Genomic DNA, 22,306 nt, shown 5'->3' on the forward strand with positions numbered 1-22,306 from the left:
ACCTGGAGCCATTGTTAACTTTTAAAGTGGGTCTGGATCGAGAAGAGGTGTGTGTCCTAGTAAAAACAAGGACCTCTCAATTCACCTTAATTTTTATCCCTGAGGGGAAAAAATTGTCTAAAGAATTTTTTTGGTTGTTCAAAAGAGTTGTGAAAATTGTGGTTTCTTCTGTGGGTTCAGAAGTTTGAACATATCTTTCTCTGAAAGAATAGTAGAGATTGTAGTAAATTAATTTAGGGATTTAATTCATTTGTCTTCATGAGGTTTTGTGCAGAGCTGAATAGCTCCAGTTTGGAGGGGACCACACCCCTCTGCTTTTTGTATGTTTTGTTGTAAAAAGCCAGAACTGGCAAGTTTCAGTTATGAAGCCAATTCTGCAACTCCTATCTTGTGAGGACCCCTCCCCACCAGTCTGTGGTTTGTTGTGGAGAGCTAGAATTGGCAAGTTCTAATCCTAAAGCAAATTCTGTAGCTGCAGCCTTGTGAGGATAGTGTCCTATGGAAGGCCTAGGTATTTGTCATACAACTCTGTGGAAGTTATAAGAAAACTTTAAAGGAAAGTATTTTATCATCTTTCCTTATGCTGTGGTTTTGAACCAGTAACTAAAAAATTACTTATTTTTTGCTGTGAGATATGGACTAGAACAAGAGCAAAACAGGCTCAAAAGGAATAAAGACAGTTTATTAACAAGCTACAAGAACAAGAACACCAGAACAAACTTCCAGAAAACCCTTTTATCTCTCACTACTTGACCATTTCTTTGTACACATGACAACATAGAGACAAAAAACTTTAGAACTTTGGTGGTCAAAAACAGTCTCAAATTCTTGCTACAGTCTTTTCATCAGTCTTGGTAGAGAAACAGAAGTCTCCTTCTGTTAACCTACGGAGTTTCTCACAAGAAAACTATTTCTGTTATAGTTTTCTATTGCTCTGATGTCAGCTGCCCGGAAATCTGTCATCAGATCTTTTCCTCCCATTTCACATCACTTTGAGGTGTGTATGGGCCATGAGTCTAGGGATGTCATTTTAAGGATAAGTCATTTAAAGGCAAAAGTCTTCGTCATCTGTCTCTGTGAGCTTTCCTGGAAAACAGTTTTCTCATTGCCCCCAAGGCTTCAAAATCTTCACTCTACTCAGTTCCAGCAACTCACTGTATCACAAGTACTCTCTCTTTTGCTCAAAAACCACACTTTGAATACTCTATTCCTCCCAATACTCTGTCATGAATTAAAGGAGTCTTTTTAAACTACTATTGTCCATCTCCATAGCTTTAACAGAAAGATATTTCAGCTGTAAAGCATCTCCTTATTTTCTCTTTCCTATTTAAAACTTAACTCTTTTCCTCACTGTTTTTGGTGGTTTATGATGTCTTCTTCATGTTGATTGTCTCTTTTTCTCCGTCTTTCTGGGAAAAGGAGTAATCTATATGTTTTATCCAGGTAGTAAAATAATTAAAAGCTTTAGAAAAGCTGCAAGAGTTCATGGTGTCAGGTTTCAATCCAGCAGCAGAAACTGAAAACTAAACTAGGCTGGCCAGCTCTGTTTTCTTTTCCTCTCCCCCCCCTTCGTCTTCTGCGGCCTTGTCTGGCCTAGGGGAAAGGGGCGGTGGGGGGGGTGGGGGGAGGAGGCTACGACAGAGCCTTGTTACTTTCTCAGAAGCCGGAAACAAAAGAGGACAAGAGAGCTCTGACTGTACATCTTAAGGAGGTGTTCACAGGTTGACTTAACTTTTTAATGGTCAAAACTGCTGTCAATTTTAGAAATTACTGATAATTGGTCAGGAGAAAAGACTCCCATCAGCCACCAGCAGTTTCAACTTCCTTAGCTCTCAAAACCACCTTAAAGGTAAAGCTACCCCATGACACCTTAATAAAGGTTATAAATGTTAAAGGTTATAAAATGTTAAAAATATTGGGGTTTCCTTAATGAAGGTTAATTTGTTGGTCACCTCTCTATGCCTAGGATGGACTTGATGCAAAAATTGAAATGGGGAGTGGTTGGTTACTAAAAATGAAGAAATGTGATGTGATTGGCTTGGGGCGGTGGCATTGCTTGCTGCTGAACTAGATCATGTTTATACAGAGTCACCTGTTTTGTTTGAGCAAACTTTGCCGAAGAAAAATGTTGGGAGAATTTGCTTGACCCTCAGGAGTTGAGTTGTTGCAGTGTGTGGACGGTAGGCAAAGTCATGCTAAAGGAATTTTGGGGAAGGAGCATGGAAGAGCACAAAGTCTGTTCCCTTTCTAGACTGGTGGACCTGGTGGCCAGAGGCTGCCCCATTGTCTGTGGAGCTGTGGAGCTGCGGCTCTGGGGGTGGCTGAAGCCTGGTAGCTGACCTGATAGGGGAGGGTATTGGTTGTTGGAGTTTCACATCAGATTAAAGCTTTGTTTCAAGTGACAGATCTGCAAACTAAAGTGAAGAAAGCCATTTGCAGGATGCTCTGTTGTGAATGGAGAGCAATTAGAAGGAAAGGGAAAGTTACCACACACCTGGTCAGCTCAGACAGCAGAGCTGTATGGTCTTGTGAGAGCCTGTGAATTACACGAAGACAAAACAGTAAATGTTTTTACTGATTCTAAATATGCATATGGGGTGATACATGCATTTGAGAAACTATGGGAAGAAAGAGGTTTATTAACCTGCAGAGGAAAGACGTTGGCTCATGAGAACTTAATCTCTCACCTACTGGAGGTGGTGAATTTACCAAAAAAAAGGTAGCAATAATACACATTAAAGGACACCAGGCGGGGCGTTCAGAAGAGGCAATAGGAAACAGACTAGCTGATGAAGAAGCTCCAAAAGCTGCATTGTTGCCAGAAATCTCTAAGATACTTCCCTTGATCCCAGTAACTGCCCCCTTGCCAGAGAAGTTGTCTTTTCCACCAGAAGAACTTGAGATAGTTAAAGAGTGGGGCAGAAGAAAAGGGGGGTAATTGGTTTACCAAGGATGGGAAGTAGTAGATACCAAAAGCCTTACAGTTGTTAAAACAACTTCCTGAAGGAAGTCATAGGGGCTTCTGAGGGATAGCAGAAGCCTTCCTCAAAATGTATGCTGCTGTGGGTCTTTTTACTCTGGCAAAATGAGCTATTGGGGTTGTTTGATTTGTGCTAAAACAAATAACAGAGTTACAAAGAAACTTGCCAGAGGGGGAAGGCCTTGGGCTGTATGTCCCTTCCAGAGATGCCAGGTAGATTTCACTGAAATGCCCTGGGTGGCAAAATTTAAATATCTTTTGGTAATAATATGTCAGTTAACAGGGTGGCCAGGAGGGTTCCCAGCCATTTCAGCAACTACAGGGTCAGTTATTATTTTTGGAACAAATAATTCCAAGATATGGGATTGTGAAAGCAATGAACTCAGATAGGGAAACTAATTTTACAGGAAAAATTCTTAAAGGAGTGATGACCGCTTTAGGGATACAATGGAACCTCCACACTCCCTGGCATCCCCAGAGCTCAGGCCAGGTTGAGAGGATGAATGGGGAAATAAAGAAATACCTTCTGAAGCTGGTGATAGAAACTGAGATGCCAGGGTGCAGCTCTTGCCACTGGCTTTAGCAAGAATAAGGGCCAGACCCAGGGGGGATATTCAACTATCTCCCTTTGAATTGATGTTTGGAATTCCTTATCCTTGTAACTCTCGGCCTGGGGCAGGGGTAGAGATAAGTGATGTATATTTAAAAGTATTTGTGGCCTGGATACTGTCTCTTGTGAAATCTCTGACAGAAAACTCAGCTGGCACAGACCCTGCCTTTGGACAAGTGAGAACCAGGAGACTGAGTCCTAGTTAAGGAGTGGAAATAAGCACCACTGGTGGCTAAGTGGCATGGACATTTCCAGGTGTTGCTGACCACAGAAACAGCCATCAAGACAGCTGAACATGGGTGCACCCATCACACTCAGGTCAAGGTCTCTGAAGCCCAGGGGTTTGGACATCTCAGCTGGAGAAGGATGGGAAGCTGCAACTGACACTCAACAGGAGTGGACTGGAGCAGGAGCCAGTGTGTCAACATCGGGGGAAGCCCCTTGTGCCTACCCACAGACAGCCTGCTGAAATACCCTGTCTGGGCATCCCTACTCTCAGATCTCCAGTCACTGGGAGCCAATCCATGCTGTCATTGCTTTGTTTATGCTAAGCTGTTTCTGTGCCTTCACTTGCCACAGGTGGTGTGGAAGACAACATGAAAGTGAAAATTAAGTTAGGAAATTAAATTATTACACTATTAGAATGTTTCTCTTAATAATTTTACCTTTATAGTGTCAGTTAGGTTGGGGCCAAAAGTGGGAAAATATTTTTTAATCTTAGGAGAAGAAATAGCCAAAACCTTTAACCTTAGCAATTGTTGGTTCTGCAGAGGGCCAGGAGGATCTGAAAACTGGCCAGCCTGGTCGAGCTTAAATAGTGGGTTAGCACCCTGAGTGAAGTCCATAATGGAACACGATTTTGAGACAAAGAAGGAAGTCCATGACAGCTTCATTCTTCTGAAAGAGACATATATTGTCTAAATAGAAGAGGAAGCATATATGTGAAAAAAAGCATTAGTGACTGGAATGCATCTTTGGGTTTCGATTGTTAGACCCCCAACTGCCCTCCTTAAAGCTGTAAAACAGTGGGGCAAAGATGAATGACCACCTGAATGAATATCAGGTGCCAGATAACTCATTTATAATTTAAAATCAGATAATTAAGTTGCAAGCTGTCTTTGAAATAATAATCAACCAGACAGCTACAGCTCTTGACCTTCTTGCTGACTAGTCTACTCAGATGAGAAATGCAATATTTCAATATGAGATGGTGTTAGACTATTTATTAGCAGAAGAAGAGAGTGTATGGCAAATTAAAGAACACAAACTGCTGTTTGCAAATGGATGACAATGGAATGGTGGTAAAACAAATAACAAAAGGAATAAGAAAGTTACTTCATGTACCGGTCCAAACATGGAAAGGATGAGAATGGGACATGTTTTCATAGTTACCTGGTGGCCTATGGGTTAAACAAATGGTTTTTCTCTTATGTGTTGTAGCAACTCTAATCCTTTTACCATGTAGGATCCCTTGCTTAGTACAACTCATTCAACATGTGATCAAAGGGATGCAGGTAGTAGCCATGCCTACTGACCCAGAAATGGCTACAAAAGGGCAAAGAGTGATGCCACTGCAAATAATTGCAAAGCCAAAAAAAAAAACCAACAACCCAAGAACAAGAAATTAAGACACTGATAACTAAGGTTTGTAAAGACAATTATTAAAAATTTAAAGAGGAGGGATTGGGAGGGATGACAGGTTTGGACGGGTTTGTCTTTACAAACAAGCTGTGGGTCTGCTGATAAGATGAAACTATCACTGAGAGATAACAGAAACAATTGGATTGGATTCCACTGAAAGATGAAAGAGGCACTGAGGAAGCACCACAAATTCCACAAGAGTTAAGAATTGAGAAGGATTATGGATTGGGGGGGGGGGGGGGTGCGGGGAAGTTATCCCAGGTATCAGGCGTTCCGGAAAGTCTGTACCTCTCAAGTACCTCAGCCTATGGGGAAAGAGAGAAGGGACATGCAGCCGGGAATTAGGATAAAAGGGGGGCTGCGCCCTCCAAAAATTTGAGAGACCCCAGGGGAATGCCCCATGGCCTCTCCCTTTATTCGAATAAAGAAGAAGGACTCCTCTGTCTCCTTTTTGGACATAAACCTCTGGTGTTTGCTGTAGTAATTAGAAACCCTTTTGTTCGCCTAAACATATAGATACGATGCTTTGCAAAACTATGCTTTGTGTAATAGGGATGAGGTTGAAGGCTACTGCTGACGCTCGCATAATCATTAAAACAGCCTTGCAAGTTCTCTTGAATTTCAGAGAGCTAAGCCACCCAGATAAGCCTTAAAAGGAAAACAGAGAGGAAAGGTCAAAAGAGGAAGACTCCTGATCTTCATCCTGCGACCACCAGAAGGCAGAAAACGACCCCCAGCGACTGGAGGCACATGCGCAGAGACACCCGAGAAAGGACACGTAACCCGGAAGTCGGACCACTTAAAAGGGAGAACACGGAAATCAGAAGCGCAGCAGCAGATGGAGCAGAGACTCCCCTGTTGCCCAGCGCTGATTTTTTGCTTATTGCTTGCTTGCTACAATTAATAAAATTCTCTTTGATTGAATCGTATCACTCTCTTGAGTGCATTCATTACATTTGCGGATTAATTTTCCTGACGCCTCTGATGCCTAGAGAGTGAGAGAACAAGCTCAGCCTCTCACCACCTGGCCAAAATCTCATGGTATCTTTTCCCTTCCAAAAAGAAACCCCCCCAGGTCAAGAAAGTAGCCAGCTGTACCTTTCCCCCTCCTCCTTCTCCTCCCAGCCCCATCTTTTGTTCCCTTAAGTATCGGTAGTTATGGTTTGTTAGTGACAGATAGGACAAATTTCCAGGAGAGAAAGAAACAAAACAAAAAATCGTAAACCCCAACAGCTCCATAGAGGAAGGCTGTGGATAGATCAGATAGATAAAAAAAATCTGGACTTAAGTGAACGTCCCATGTAGTCATCTCCACGCTGTAATACAATGTTGCTAAGTTACCAAGGTTTTCTTCTAATTGTCCTAGTTGAGAAATTGGAGACAAAATATTCTTCTTTTGTTCTTAGACAGTAGTGTTATAAATGCAAAGGCAGATTTGGGTTAAATAAAAACAATTTATTATAAAACAATTTCTATAAAAAAATAAACAATGAGGGAAAACCACAATAAAACAAACAGCGCAGCGCTGGGTGGACAGGGATCTATACCTAAAGGTATAGGTGTTCCCAAATCCACCAAGGAGGGTAAACTGTCTGGGGTTTTTATAGGGATTTTTAGCCTTGAGGCCAAATTCCAGGCAGGCACCATTCATCAACAGTCCTTGATTGTCGTATGAATTGATTTCCTGGCATTGGAGAATAGAGTCGAATGGACGTCCGGACCGAGTCTCCTCATATGTAAAGAAATTCTGAGTGGCTCTTGTGGTCCAGGCCATCCGGATGGGATGGCTGGATCCGGGTTGGAGCCGATGGATATTTCGGCTGGATTTTTCCTTTTGTTTACTTGATGGCTTCCCCCAACGGTAGCCTGCAAGGCGAGGTGTTCGGGTCCGGTGATGAATATCTCGTCGGTGCCTCTCCGTTTTGGCTTGATGTTTCGTGTCCTGCCTATTCTTCCCCGTTGATGGTCACCGAGCCTGTCCTTGTCAGTTTGAGGAGTTTTTTTTCTTGTCAGCTTGATGGGCCGCGTCCTGTCTATTCTTTTGTTGATGGGCGCCGGCTAGGATCGTTATCCTTTGAGTGGGAATTCGTGGCTAGATCTGGGAAGGGCTTGTGTGTCATACTGTACTTTATATTTTATATCATTATTGTTATATACATTTATTTAGATTTTTACGAATTTTTACAAGTTCATTTCTCACAGTCCCCCGCCTAATAATCCATTACATTAAAAATTCGTGTTATTTCATCCAATTCTGCAGGGGAGGACTATAATTTTTTTTTTACTCACATTCATCTTCTTCCCAGTCTGTTAACGAATTCTCACTATATGCTTGTGCCAGGTTATATTTATTTTTAAAAATTCTTTAAGGCTTTAATCACATTTTCGTTTTCTTTTTCCTCCTCTAATTTCATTAGTTTAGAGAGAGGAGTAGGTCTCCCTTGCGCTTTCTCAGGATCAATTGGAAGTGTGGCAATCTGCATTCCTTGCACAACAGAGTGAATTAGTCTGATGAAGCAAGGAATTAAGCAGGGAAGGAAAATGATTCCGGCAACTGAACAAGTGATGAAAAATACTAGCTTCTTCTACTAAGTTCTTTGCCCGAATATCTGGTCTCACCAGGAGGCTTGTAGGATTGAATTCCATTTTTGGACTGGCACATGAGCTACCTTTTTAATTTCAGCAGCCAATCCTTTTATTGTTTCTCCGTAATCGTCTATTTCCATACAACACTCGGATTCGTTGTATCTGCCACACACTCCTCCTTCTTCGGCTAGCAAATAATCGAGAGCTAGTCTGTTTTGGTACACAAAAGCTCTCATTTGAGAATGTTGTTTGGCTAGGAGTTCTAGGGCTTCTGAAGTGTGGTTGGAAACTACTTCTACCACCGCTTGCAACTTGATAAGTCTGTTGAGGAGATAAATGGGGGTTCTGTAACCCCAGCTGCCATCGTTTGCCCAAGTAGTGGGCCCGTAATATTGAATGATTCTTTTGGCAGGTCATTCTTCCTCGTTCCACTTCTGGTTGCCTCCCGCTATTGGTAGTTTCCGTTTTAATTCCCTCCTTTGTCTGTTTAATGTCTCAAAGAGAGGGGCTCAATGATTTACTCTCTGTTTTAGGTAGAGTAAAGAAAAAGGACTGAATTATTCCAAGTGTGCAGGATCCTTTCCATTTTCTGGGTAGCTCGCTGTATGCCTTTTTCCACATATCCAATATATACTATTAGGAGCTTCCCAACCCTTGTTCAACTTTGCCGGATCATCTCAATATTCTTTCAATCCTATTAGCTCATGGAAGGGATTGGCCTCAGAGTTTTTGTACCAGTAAAGTTCAATTATTTCCATCTATTCACAGTTATTCCCCCGGGAGCGACTCCAATAGCCCGCGGGTGGTTCAGGTTGCCAGGTTTTTGTTTTGTTTTCCGAATTCACCGTGAGTGTGCTTACACACGGGGTATAGCCTACTAAATCAGTGAATTCTTTTCTCTCTGGTCTTTGTTTTGTTTTTGATATTTTAGAGCCTTCTCATTTTTAGAAGTTACTCTGGGGTTAGTTCCTCTCCCTTCCAAGGCTATCTTTCAGCTGATTTTAAACCGCTACAGATCTAACAGTTAGATAGACCTAATTCTGTGGCTATTTCTTGCATTAGATCTATGAAAAGATTCTGGTTGGGGTTTGGCAACCCCCAATTGCTGTATTGTTTCTCTAATTGCTCATAATGTTCACTAAGAGAGTTAAGCTTCTCCTGTTCTAGTTTCTTTTTCTGAGCTTCTGCTTCTTGCCTCTTTAACTCTAGGGTTAGTTGTTTTATATTTTGTTTTCAGGGTCCACCCCTTCCTCATCCCTGGAGAAGCAGAATACTTGGTTGAATTGCAAACATACCCGGTCATCACTACTTTTTAACAAATCAAGGATTATCGGTTTATTATTAAAAAAAACCTTTTTTTCATGTTTTAAATTTCTACTTTTCCAATATACTTTCCCTCCCATGGTACACATTTTCAAATTCGCTTTATTGTAACATAAAGGGTTAACCGCATAATATGTCAAAAAGGTGGATTGTCTTTTCCCCCCTATCTAGACCGTTTTGTTACATTGACTGCAGATTGGAATTGGGGAAATCATTTCCACTTCTCTCTTATACCTGAAATGGGAATTTTTAGTCTTTCTTTTCATAGGAGTTTTAGACTGCCCGTTCTTAAGCCTTGCCCCTGAGTGGTAACACTGGACCTTCCCCTTTAATTCACAAAGATTATACTGAGTGCTGTTAGACAAACAACGTTCCGGAGGACAGTAGTTAACTATTCGTCTGGTATCTGTGGCAGTCTGACACTGCTCACACTTCCCCAGGAGACGCTCCCCCGGAGGTACTTCGGGGATCATTCTCTCGGCTAAGCACACGGCTAGACTCAGGACAGTCAGGATTCCCCACCGGTGTATCCCTCTGCCTTGCCCTTCGCCCGTATAGAAATATACGGCGGGGATTACCATCTTCTCGGCAGCAAGGATATTCTTCAGGGGCCCTTGTAGTCCTAATGGCGTACCTTCTCTTGAAAGCAGCCCACCGAGACGACTTAATTGTGTCTGTCCTGCACGGTACTTTTACTGTCTTTCGGCACTCAATTTCCAAAGCCTCTGCCTTGGAGTCTAGTTTCCCTCTTATCCCCTTTTGAAAAAGTAGGAACCACTCAGGAGAGTCGAGTTCCAACAATCCCGCCCTGGTGGCAAGTATTAAGAGACGGCTAGTCAGCTCCTGTTCTTTAGTCAGACAATTGGTACACAGTCTTTTAGGTTTGTACTCTCCCCAACAGTGGGTTACTCAAATTTGTTTACAACAAGCACATTTAAAATGTATAAATGGAAAACAATCACAGTTTGCGTTGATGTAACTTATCTGGTCTGCAGCTCTACGATTTTAGAACAATCATGTACTAATTTTTCTGAATAGAAACTGAGCAGGATTTTTTGTGCAGTGGTTTTCAATTCTAAACCGGGTGAGCTGATTAAGATGGCTTCATATTTTAGAAGCCTGGAATCAGTCAGCCACTTCTCTGCTTTTTGCTGCAATATGTTTTTCACATCGTGGGGAGTGTAAACTACCAGGGGAGGAAAAGTTATTTTCCTTGCTTCTCTTATTAACAGAGCCACTGTTACAATTGCTTGTAAACACGTAGGCCAACCCCGACTGATTGGATCTAAGATCTTTGAAGCCTATAGGCTTTCTTTTGTCTGCCCATTCCTGAGTCAGGACTCCCTGTGTTGTTTGTTTACTCACATTCACAAACAACTGGAATTCTTTATTCGTATCTGGTAGAGTTAGTACCGGGGCAGTCATAAGAACAGTTTTTAATTTCTGGAAATTAGACTCATCCTGTTCAGTTCACTTCAGCCTGTCAGTGTTTAATCTTTCATACAAAAACTTCACTTTTTCACTGAAACCCTCAATCTACTGCCTGCAATATCCCAAGAGCCTTAGAATTTGTCTAATTTGCCTTTTTGTTTTTGGTGCAGGCAATGCAAGGATGTCTGCTACCCTCTCCGGGTCTAATTTTTTCCTTGAGATATCTAATGTCTGAGGTATTTTATTTTTTTATTTCAGGCTCTGTGAATTGCAGCTTGGATTTTGATACTTTCAAACTTTTCTTTCTTAGAAAGTTTAACAAGGCAATCGTGCTTTTCTTCACCCTCTCTTCAGTCGGTCCAGCTATTAGCAAGTCATCTACATACTGTGAAAGCTTTGTCCTGTCCTCAAGAGTAAATTGGGTTAACATTTGTTTTAAAGCTTGTCCGAAAAGGTTCGGAGACTCTACAAACTCCTGGGGGAGGACCGTCCACCTTAGCTGTTGCTTACGGTTTGTATCTGGGTCCTCCCACTGAAATGCAAAATAATCTCTACTCCTTTCATCCAGAGGGCAAGTCTAAAAAGCATCTTTCAAATTAATCACACTATACCACACATCTTCTGGTGTGAGTCTATTTAGTAAAGTATAGGGGTTGGCCACCACCGGGAATCTAGTCCGGGTCCTAGCGTTTACCGCTCGTAGGTCCTGGACTAATCGGACGCTATCATCCGTCTTTTTTTTTTTTTTTTTTTTTTTTTTTTTTTTTTTTTACAGCCAGGATGGGGGTGTTGTGTTGAGACATGCAAGGCTCTAAAGTACCCTCGTTTAGGAGGTCATCAATTATTTGTTTCAACTCCCTTCTCTCTTTGAATGCTATACTTCAGGGTTTATTTTCTCTTCATTTTTAGGAGTCAACTTAAATATTTTCACCACTAATTCAGAATTTTTAATCAAGATATTAATTCTTAAAGCAACAATCATGTCCCTTCCCAGTAAATTGTAATCTGCTTCTTCTACTAATAGCAAATTCCCTAAGCAAATTTTATTTTCAGATTCTATTTCCACATCTTTTATTACAGGCACTTCAAAGGGGTCTCCCTTTGCACCGATTACAAAAACTTTTTCTCTGCTAGCCACACATCCGTACGGCAATTTCTGCAGGGTACTTTTCTCTGCCCCAGTATCTACAAGAAAACTTACTTCTTGTCGTTAGGGGCCCACTTTTAATTTTATCAAGGGCTTCTTGGATGTTCTGGTCCCCAAATTAAGGAGCCCCTGACACTCTTAATCCTCTTGAAAAATTTTCTCATCTTTTATTCTTTGTTTACAATTCTGCTGAACGTGTCCTACCTTTTTACAGTAGTAGCATTCCGGGGGCTCTCTCTCCGTGGGGCCGGGGCTGCCCAGTGAGAACCTCGACTTTTTCCGGGTAGTGTTTTAAACTTACCCTGCATCTGTTCTTGTTTCTGGATTTCTTTTACTGCAGTTACTAAAACCTTAGCCTGCAATTTCTGCTTCTCATCTTCTCTCCTCATGTATACTTTTTTTGAGCTTCCCTTAGGAGCTCCTGGAGGCTTTTATCTTGCCACTCCTCGATCTTTTTTAATTTTCTCCTAATGTCCTCCCAAGATTTAGCAACGAATTGTGTTTTTTTTAACAGAACCTCCCCCACAGGAGAGTTCGGGTCAGTCTCAGAGTAAATCTGTAAACTTCGCCGTAATCTCTCGATCTATTCAGTGGGTGGTTCCTTTTTTTCCTTGACACTCTCTAAAAACTTTGCTAATATTCTGGCCCCTAGGGACCGCTTCTCTTATACCTTGTATAATCATGCTCCTTAAATCCATCATGTTCTATCTGCTTTCCTCTGTTTGTGCATTCCAGCTCGGGCTTGCGCTAGGCCATTTCTGGTTACCTGGCATCCCCTGTGGATTGCGTCTGTCCCAGTCTCTGATCCCGGCTTGTTTAATCATCTCTCTTTCCTCCGGATTAAACAGTGATCTCAGGATTGCCATAAGATCGTCAAAGGTATAAATGCTACTCCCTAAAAATTCATCTAACCTCTCAGCCACTCCGAGAGGGTCATCTAACAACCGCCCCATCTCTTTTTTAAATGTTCTTACATTTCCAGAGTTAAGGGGGACATTCACAAAACTGATCACTCCAGGGGCCGTCGGTACTTCCCTAAGAGGGAACAACCGGTGCCCCTCTTCACTCTCTCCCCATTCATTATCTATCATTCTCGCTCTTAAACGGGTTCTACTTGCGGGAGGGGAATTGGTGATTGTGTGTTGCCTCCCTGTTATTAATGGTGGGAATTCTGCCGTCACCCGGTTGAAGGGAGGAGTCCCCTCCGTTGTATGGGAGGGTCCCGGTTGTGGCGGCTGGACCGGCAGGGATGGATAGGGTGTTCCCCAGCCTTGCGCAGAAAAAACCTCCGAGGAGGTTGCTGTGGTTACGGTGTTTACAGGCGGGGAAAGGGGAAGGGCTGCCGGCATTGCTGCTGGCCCCGACTCTCCCGTTTGAGACACACGTATCTCAGTGGGTTGGTCTCGGGGGCCCAAGGGTGCTGTGGGCATTACTTGATCTGCAGAGGAAGGTCCCGCTGGTCCTCGATACGGGGGTGGTAAGTGATCGAGGGGTTCCCAGGACTCAGTTTTCGACTCACGTTTTTCTTTTTGCTTTATTGGGAATAGCCCTACTCTGACATTTACCCAGAGCTTAGTGTATTCCCTCTCCTCAGGATCTGAGGGGACTTTGTTCTCCACATAGGAGAACAACTTGTTACACGTCCATTTTTCAAATGTGCCTAACACTGGCCAAGTGAGGTGACTTCTCAACTCCTGTCCTCCCCAAACCTCCATACAATAATGTATTAATTTCTCCTTTGATTTCCCCTTCCTCTGGGGACAATCTTCCTAGTGTTTTAGCATCCACCCCAAGGGACTTTCCAGTGGGATGTCTGGTGATTCCTCCCCCTGATCGGAGGAATCTTTTCCTGTGCTTCTTCCTTGAAGCTTACTCTTTTTCTGCCCTATACTTCGCAAATATATTCTTACCTTTCTTCGACTTCTCCGTGAGTCGATATCAGTTTCTGCGTTGTGTACTTAGGAATCAAAATTTGCCGATACTCACCTTTCAGCGAGCTGAGCTGAGGTCTCTTGTAATCGGAACTTTTGATTCTTCCCTGGACCTCTCCCTGGGTCCGTTACTAAGAGGGTTTACCAGCCTCGAGCTCGACAAGACGTCCCTTCCCCTCCAAGTACCTTGCGATCAGTTCCCGAGACACCCTTTGGTCTCAGGTTTTACCAGTGTGTGTCGAGGGAAAAAAAAACTTTCACTCTGTATCGCTTCCTTCGCGGCCGGCCAATTCCCTCGCGGGAGGATGGAAACGCGACCTTGAAGTCCGCACTCGCTTCGTGATCAGATCACGTCTCACACACTCGCCCGATCGCGCCCGCTCAACCAGCAGTACTTACAGCTATTTTCCTGCGTGGGTGTCCCTTGTGCGCACTAGACGTTTTACGAGCAAAGTAAGCCGCGGCTTCCGAAGGCTCCGTGCCTTCCGAGCTCTCCGATCCGGATTTATCCTTTTTATTGTGGTTTTTACCTCCGCCTAAATTTGGTTCGGATATCGGAATGAACTACGGGGGTTCTCAACTCACCAGGCCGCCAAAATCAGCGGGGGTACCCGTCCTGGGCAGCGAGATTCCCCGCAGTTTCTCCGATCCGAGTCACGGCACCAATCTGTTATAAATGCAAAGGCAGATTTGGGTTAAATAAAAACAATTTATTATAAAACAATTTCTATAAAAAAATAAACAATGAGGGAAAACCACAATAAAACAAACAGCGCAGCGCTGGGTGGACAGGGATCTATACCTAAAGGTATAGGTGTTCCCAAATCCACCAAGGAGGGTAAACTGTCTGGGGTTTTTATAGGGATTTTTAGCCTTGAGGCCAAATTCCAGGCAGGCACCATTCATCAACAGTCCTTGATTGTCGTATGAATTGATTTCCTGGCATTGGAGAATAGAGTCGAATGGACGTCCGGACCGAGTCTCCTCATATGTAAAGAAATTCTGAGTGGCTCTTGTGGTCCAGGCCATCCGGATGGGATGGCTGGATCCGGGTTGGAGCCGATGGATATTTCGGCTGGATTTTTCCTTTTGTTTACTTGATGGCTTCCCCCAACGGTAGCCTGCAAGGCGAGGTGTTCGGGTCCGGTGATGAATATCTCGTCGGTGCCTCTCCGTTTTGGCTTGATGTTTCGTGTCCTGCCTATTCTTCCCCGTTGATGGTCACCGAGCCTGTCCTTGTCAGTTTGAGGAGTTTTTTTTCTTGTCAGCTTGATGGGCCGCGTCCTGTCTATTCTTTTGTTGATGGGCGCCGGCTAGGATCGTTATCCTTTGAGTGGGAATTCGTGGCTAGATCTGGGAAGGGCTTGTGTGTCATACTGTACTTTATATTTTATATCATTATTGTTATATACATTTATTTAGATTTTTACGAATTTTTACAAGTTCATTTCTCACAGTAGTGAGCATAGCTCATTTCTTGTCACTATCAAGATGCTTGAGACAGGGTTAGCAGTACTCAGTTATCAAATAATGTACAAGAGAAATGGTTTGGACATTCTTAGAGTATAAATATTCTAAATCCCTGGAGAACCAAATAAAACAGAGGGTTTATGTCTTCTAAAATTACTTTTGCACTTGGTTTCCAATCCCTTGGCCTTGATTTTTGATTCTTTCATGCCATTGTTCATGTAACGATGTTGAAACTCGATACCCTATGTCAGAGGTATTTAAAAAATAAAAGTGCAACTTTAAAAATCACTATTATTTCTATTTTGGGGACAATTTGTTCCAACAGTTGGATTTCCAAATCTTTAGCAAAAAATGGGAGGATTGAAATACATTTGTATTTCTTCCATTTTAAACTGTTTTGGTATATACTCATGGCTTGCATTTGTCTTGGTTTGAAAAAACAGGTGTCTGCTAAGGAAGGCAGAAACCTCCTTTGAAATGGAAAAATGTAAACCCCCCCCTCAAATTATTATAATTTTGAAAATCAAGGGGCTCTCAAGAAAAGATATGGGAATAGGAATAATAGTTCTTTACTATGAAAATTAAAATAAAAAGGCAGTTGTACAAAAGAAAACCAACAAAAAAAACCCAACCCACTGACAGAGTCAGAATACAACCTGACACCCTGTTAGTCAGGGTGTTGGTAGCAGTCCAATTAAAGGGTGGCTGCAGTCCTCCTGGAGTGACAGATGTGGTTGTGTTGAAGTAATGATCCCGTAGAAGGGTATACTTTTCCTCTGAAGGTCCGGTGGTGCAGATGGGTCCAGTCTCTCTCCTCTGGGAATTCAGTGGAGAAAGGCTGCTGTGGTGTTTTGAGTCTCCAAAGATATAGAGGTAGAAATTCTTGGCTCCTCCCCCTGGCTGGAGCACGTCAAAATGGGGTGATGCAATTTTATCAGTCATGCAGTGAGGCTCAATGGCCTGTTAACAGAAGATATCCCCCTGGAGGGAGGATGGGTCGTGGAAGAGATAAAGAACACTGCCCCACCTGGTTTCAACAGATGGTAATAGAATACATACTTTTGGTTACATCTTGCATTGCAACCCAAGACACATTGTAGTGGGATATAATTAATTAACTATTGTGCATCTAAGACTTTTTGTGTGTATAAACTATGCAGGATCTGCTGCTCCAGCCAGATCCCCACAAATCTTTGGGGCTGTTGGGATTCATCCAAGAATCCTCATAGAGCTGGTTGATGTCATTGCAAAATCTCTCCTGATTTTTGATTAGTCTTGGGAATCTAGAAGTCCCAGCTTACTAGACGCTGGTGAACAGTTGTCCAAATTTTCAAGAAGGACAAGAAGGAGGATCCCGGAAAATACAGGCCTATCAGTCTCACTTCAGCATGAGAGGAATGATGGGTTTGTCTTTACAAACAAGCTGTGGGTCTGCTGATAAGATGCAGCTATCAGTGAGAGACAACAGAAACAATGGGATTGATTCCACTAAAAGATGAAAGAGGCACTGAAAGAACACTATGAATTCCATAAAAGTTAAGAATTAAGAAGGGGTTATGCAGTGGGGGGGGAGGGGGAGGGGGGGAGGGGGAAGGTGTCCCAGGTATCAGGCGTTCCAGAAAGTCTGTACCTCTCAAGTACCTCAGCCTATGGGGAAAGAGAGAAGGGACAAGCGACCAAGAATTAGGATAAAAAGGAGGCTGCGCCTTCCAAAAATTTGAGAGACCCCAGGGGAATGCCCCATGGCCTCTCCCTTTATTCGAATAAAGAAGAAGGACTCCTCTGTCTCCTTTTTGGACATAAACCTCTGGTGTTTGTGGATTGATTTTCCTGACAGACTCTAAATCCATTCTTTCCGGCTTAGGGTCCAAGGAATTTCCTTTATTCTGTGATGCCTTTGTCTTTGCATCTTGTTTGTGTATTCTAGGTCTTTATCTTACCTTGCAGTCTGACCCTTTTCTTTTTCTTGTGGATCAGGGTGTCAGGGTATGGCTTTTGTCAAAGCCCCCCTTTTTAGTCAAGCATTTCTTTATGTTTATTTCCTAATTCTTAATTTCTCTGTTTCAGCTTGACATAGTTGACGGCAATACTATTTCTTTCAATCTAGAATGTGAGTAGAGACAGAGAAACGTTTTACCTTAGTAAAGAAAGGGTCCTTCTCCCCCCCCCCAAAAAAAAAAAAAAAAAAGGCAAGGAAACAGAGCTCTCCACCTCATCGAGTTACAAAGGCGAAACCCACCGCTAGTTCCACAGAAACGACGAAACTAAGATGGCGGCCACCCGGCGACGGGAGAGAACCGCTGCAGCAGACTGCCTCTCCAAGAGCCCATTGTAACTAGCCTTAGCGCTGAAAAAAAGACAACTACAAGTCCCGGCAGCCGCCGCGCGGCCGAGCTAGGGGACCTGAGAGGGAAGACGAGGGGCGGAGCTAATAAATATTGGCACAGAGCACTTGCCTTGCGTAAGATGGTTGTGGCTGCTATGCTCTAAGTGGAATGCGTGGCAGGCAGACGCGTACTTGTGTCTCCTCGCCGCCTCTATGCTGTGGTTTTTGCCGCGGGTAGGGGCCGTGGAGCAATAGTGAGGGGGAAGCCCAGGTTTGCGTGCCTCGGCGCTGGCCGGTTGCTGGTGGTACTACGGGTGCGGAGTGTTACTACTCAAGTAGAGCTCCTTGCTCCCGTCCTTTGAGCAGGAGGAGGCTGAGGCTGCTGTGGGCGGGGGTCGCTTGTTTCTTCCCTGCTCGGCTATGTCGGACAATCAGAGTTGGAATTCCTCTGGCTCCGAAGACGACCCCGAGACAGAACTCGGGCTGCCTGTTGAGCTCTGTGGGGTACTCAGCAAGGTAAGCTGCCTTTCCTCCTCTCCGCAGCCTCTGCCTGACGGCCTCTCGCTTTTTTTTTGCCGCGTCGCACTACAGTCTCCCTCCTGTAGCTGGCCCTACCCCTAATCCTGCAGCTGGCTGAGGGCTGTCAGCCCCGGCTACCTGTTTTCTCCCCACCCCACTGTTCCGGAGGATCCGGCTAAGGCTCCTGCGTCCCCCGGCGCTGGTGGAGGGGCCTGGTGGGGGCGTGGGAGGCGCCATCATGGCCGATGCAGCCGCCACCTGCAGCTGGTCCGGCGTTCGGCACAACCTCCCACCGCCCCCTCCCTCAGATGGAGGCACCACCACGCCCCCTAGACTGGGGGAGGAGGAGGGTTACGTCCTTGTACTCGCATCTGCTCAGTGCCTGTCCGTCCTTCCCCCACCCCTCGCAACCTTCGAGGGGCGGCGTGAGGAAGCAGTTTCTTGAGGAAGAGCCGCGGGCGCGGCTTCAGCCGCGGCTGGGGGAGGGGTTGGCGGCAGGCTGTTCCTCCTGCCCCCCGTAGGGAGCCTGCTGGCTGCCTGGCGTGAGCTTCCGGAAAGAGGCCCGCGAGGGGGCAGCCAGGTACGCGCGAGGAGGTATCTCCCCCAATTCTTAGGCTTTTGGTCGAAGCTGACGTAGGTCCTGGGTGTGGTCTGGAGCCGCGACATCACACATCTCTGCCCGGGAGCTCCTAAAGGCAGGCGCAGCTCGTGGTCACTTCCCAGAAGCAGGCCTCAGCACGAATGGCACAATCTTTGGTCCAACTATCAAAACAGGACAATAAAATACTTCTGCAGTGAGAGATAGAGGAGGTGAGGAGGAGTGGAAGAAAAATGGCACTGAAGTTTATTTCCCCCTTTTAAAAATAAGCATCCCTGAAAACTAAATGACTTGCAAATGTCTTGGATGATACTGGGAAACTTAAGGAGTGTTTTAAAGCTGAATATTGAATTACTACCTTTGAAAGCAGATATTTTTATAATAGAAAGTACTTTCAGAATAATGTTGAAATATCTTTAGAATTAAAGCTCTATGTTTTGAATTTATTTCCTATGCAATAAGGCCAGACACAGACCTGTGTAGAAGGCACATATAGAGTACTGAAATTATAAGTGGGCTCTGGATGCTGAGAGGAGCTGTGATGGGGCTAGTACTCTGTTTTTTGTGAGGGACTCTGTGAACTCTTTCAGTCTTGAAAATGTTTCTAAGCCTAGAGATGGGAGGAACAGCTAGGAGAAAAGAAGGCCCTTGGTGCTCATCTATAAAATCTTATAATCTAATAAGTCCTAGTGCTGTATTTTCCTGGTATAGCAGGTGAAGCCATGGCTTCTTCTGACGTTCTGTAGCTTAGATACATGTAAATGTTTCTGAATGATTGTGCTGAGTGTAGCTGATGCTGCCTTTGCTGTGAGAACATGGAATGGAATATGAATAGCCAAGTATGGTGAAACCTGTTGCAGTGAATATGCTTGAGGGACATTTACCTTTTGCTAGTTTATGCCTCAGTAATACTTGAGACAAGCCAAATAAAATGAAATGGTAGCATACCAAGCCTTCTACTAAAGACATTTACTTTTAATAACTTAATGTGTATAATTAATTCTTAAATAAATAAAAGTAGGCTACAGTTCTCTGTGTATGCACTACTGTTTCAGTTCTGTCCTTTGGTAAAGAGCAAAGCTTTGGAGGAAATTTAATAATTTGGTAAGAGAATCTTATTAGAAGTTGTGAGACTGGAAGGATTGCTGGCTCTAAACATTTTGGGTGCATGTGTGGGTAAAGGGGCAGGTCGGGCGTTGCCTTTGGTGAGGCAATGCACTGCCTCACTGTACACCCCACTCCCCCGGGCCTGTATTCCAGCCCTGCAGTGGCTGCAAATCACTGGCACACCGGAAGCAGTGCCCCACACCCCCACCCCTGGAGCCCCAGTCTAGCCCCAGAGGTCTAGATGACCAGAAGGACCCAGGAAAGCCAAAGGGTATTTAACCCAGAACATGAGGTGAGCACGTCTTGATCCTATGTCCTCTTGGAATTTCTATCAGCTGAACACCACTGGAACTAGGAGTGGTAGCTATATTTGCTCTTTTCTATATCTTTGTCTTTTTTTAATTCCTTCTTCTTGGAGTTTTGAGTAACTTAAAATCAGACAGGTTTGGAGTTTGCTAAGTTGAATGGGCTAAGTTAATGCTTTGTGGAATGTTTTATGCTGAATGCTACTCTAAACTTTTTCCAAAGTTCTCTGATTTTCGAAGTTGCCGGTAAAGTTTTTCTTGTTTTGACCTCATGAGAATACCTTGTTGGTATTTCTCCCTTGCATCTAACTCAAGTACATGAAAAACTGTAAGCCCTTTTAACAGTCTTGTTGAGCAAGTTTTCTGGGGCCTTACAGAAGTGTATCCTACTGGTCTCTTTAAATGTTTCAGAACTCCAGTGTGTTGGGTTTTTTTCCTATTGTATATCCTGCTTACAATTTTATGGTGTATATAAAGAAGGAACTTTGATGTGGAAGTGTCTGTCCTGAAGCCTGAGAAATATCAGCCAAAACATTTTTTATTGTTTTTTTATTAGCTGATCTTTGATTTTATTTTTTTTTTACAGTGGACCAATTACATTCACGGGTGGCAGGATCGATGGGTAGTTCTGAAAAGCAACACACTCAGTTACTACAAGTCTGAAGATGAAACGGAGTATGGCTGTAGAGGCTCTATCTGTCTGAGCAAGGCTGTGATTACAGTAAGTGCTATTTCAGTATTGACATGTTTTTGGGTGTTACATATTTGTGGGCTAATGTCTGGTGAAAGTAAACATGGGTATAGCAAATAATTTCTTGTAAGTTGTTTAATATTAAAGGTAATTATATTAGTGCAACACTGTGGACCCAGGGAAAGAAGTTACTAATAAGAAAACAAGCTGGTTTTGTCTGAGATTGCAATATGCAGCTTTTCATATCTGTTATCTTGGAGGTTTCTGTGGGTAGGGATAGAGTTTGCTTCTGGAGTAGATGGAGTTTTCCCAAGGGTCAGCCTAAGACCCTGGACCAACTTCGCAAAGGCAGCAGCATCCATCACAGTCTTTACACTTCACACTAGAAAGAGAGGGTAATATTTCTTTGGCTGTACTTTCTGAACATTACTCTGTACAAAAATTTTAAAAGAAAATGTGCTATATATTTCCTTCTCTAAAGTGGGGTGCTGTTTCTGCCTAATGTTAAAAGATACAGCATTATGCTTGTAAGAATAAAGAGCCTACAAATAAGTAAAATCTTATAAAGATGAACTTGCCTTAGAAGATAAAGAAGAAAAATATTTTTGTAGCTTTCAGAGTTATATATATTATGACTAATGCTTGCCAAAAAGCATACTTTTCTGTGTTACTATTAAATAGCCACTTATTTGACTTGGGGGGGAGAAGCTCGACTTGTGTAGCACATAACTTCCTAGAGCAGTAATGTTAAATCTTAGTATTTATGTTCTTATTCCACCAAATGTTTTGCTTTCAAACTGAATTGAGGATGACAAATAAGTTCCCTTTACTAATATTCAGCTAAAAAATAAGGTGTTTTTTTTAAAACACAGTTGGATTTGGAAAAAGAAGACTGGACTGATTGCATCAACTTTATGTATTTTGGGAAAGTGATTGTGAAGAAAATACAAATTTTTACATTTAGATGCCTGACAGGTATTATAGTCATCTGAAAATTAAAATAGATTGCCTGATTTCTTTCAAATCTCTTCTTAAAGCTGCTTAAACTTTTAAACTTGCTCAAGATTTGACTTTTTTAGGAATTTATGATGCACAGCAACAGCATCTAGAAGTGCTCATTTAAGTGTACTTCTGGTAGTCTGTAGAGGTACCAGTCTCTGATCAGGACTTTCAAAAAGGTGTTTTATTCACTAGTAAGAGGCTTAACATGCCAACCGGGCAGAGACAGGAAGGTGGTGGCAGGGAGGTAGGCCAAGTGATGTCTGGAAATGTGCTGTAGAGTACATCTCAGCAGCTTGAATTCCAGTTTTGGTGGTGGAGAATATAGTGATGCTGATATTGTTTTGGGAATGTTTTGGTATATTGTGCTTTGGGAAGTTGGTAAGCTCCTTGTCTTATGACTAGGAAGTGTGTAACACAAACTTCTTGCAGATAGTGTTTTTCCTCTCTTCTGTCTGGCACTTGTTGCATCTGGTAACTTGGTGATGAATTGTTGACTCATCCCCTTTCCCCCCAGTTCTGGAGCTTCTTGAGTACATTAAGAAAGAATAAAAAGTATTTCTCAAAATTATTCTGATATTTCAGTTGTTTAATTTTCATTCAGAATCATGCTTGGTGACTGGTATTTGACAGTTATAGATG

The 22,306-nt window shown here is 43.2% G+C and overlaps 1 protein-coding gene across 5 annotated transcripts in view; it reads left to right on the top strand.

Annotated features, from left to right (window-relative positions):
- The first annotated feature begins 17,546 nt into the window (after positions 1-17,546).
- Positions 17,547-22,306, top strand: part of LOC148183311 (ceramide transfer protein-like) — a 274,244-nt gene continuing 269,484 nt past the window's right edge. For all 5 annotated transcript variants that reach the window (XM_088061554.1, XM_088061555.1, XM_088061558.1 and 2 more), the window contains exons 1-2: positions 17,547-17,961; positions 20,561-20,695. In XM_088061554.1, coding sequence (XP_087917680.1) covers positions 17,866-17,961; positions 20,561-20,695 — 231 coding nt within the window. In that variant the 5' untranslated portion in view covers positions 17,547-17,865. The remainder of the gene's footprint in view (positions 17,962-20,560; positions 20,696-22,306) is intronic.

This window comes from Pseudopodoces humilis, chromosome 12 (assembly GCF_049639895.1).
Source record: "Pseudopodoces humilis isolate 2021_Gansu_Grassland_sample_001 chromosome 12, ASM4963989v1, whole genome shotgun sequence".
NCBI lineage: Eukaryota > Metazoa > Chordata > Aves > Passeriformes > Paridae > Pseudopodoces > Pseudopodoces humilis.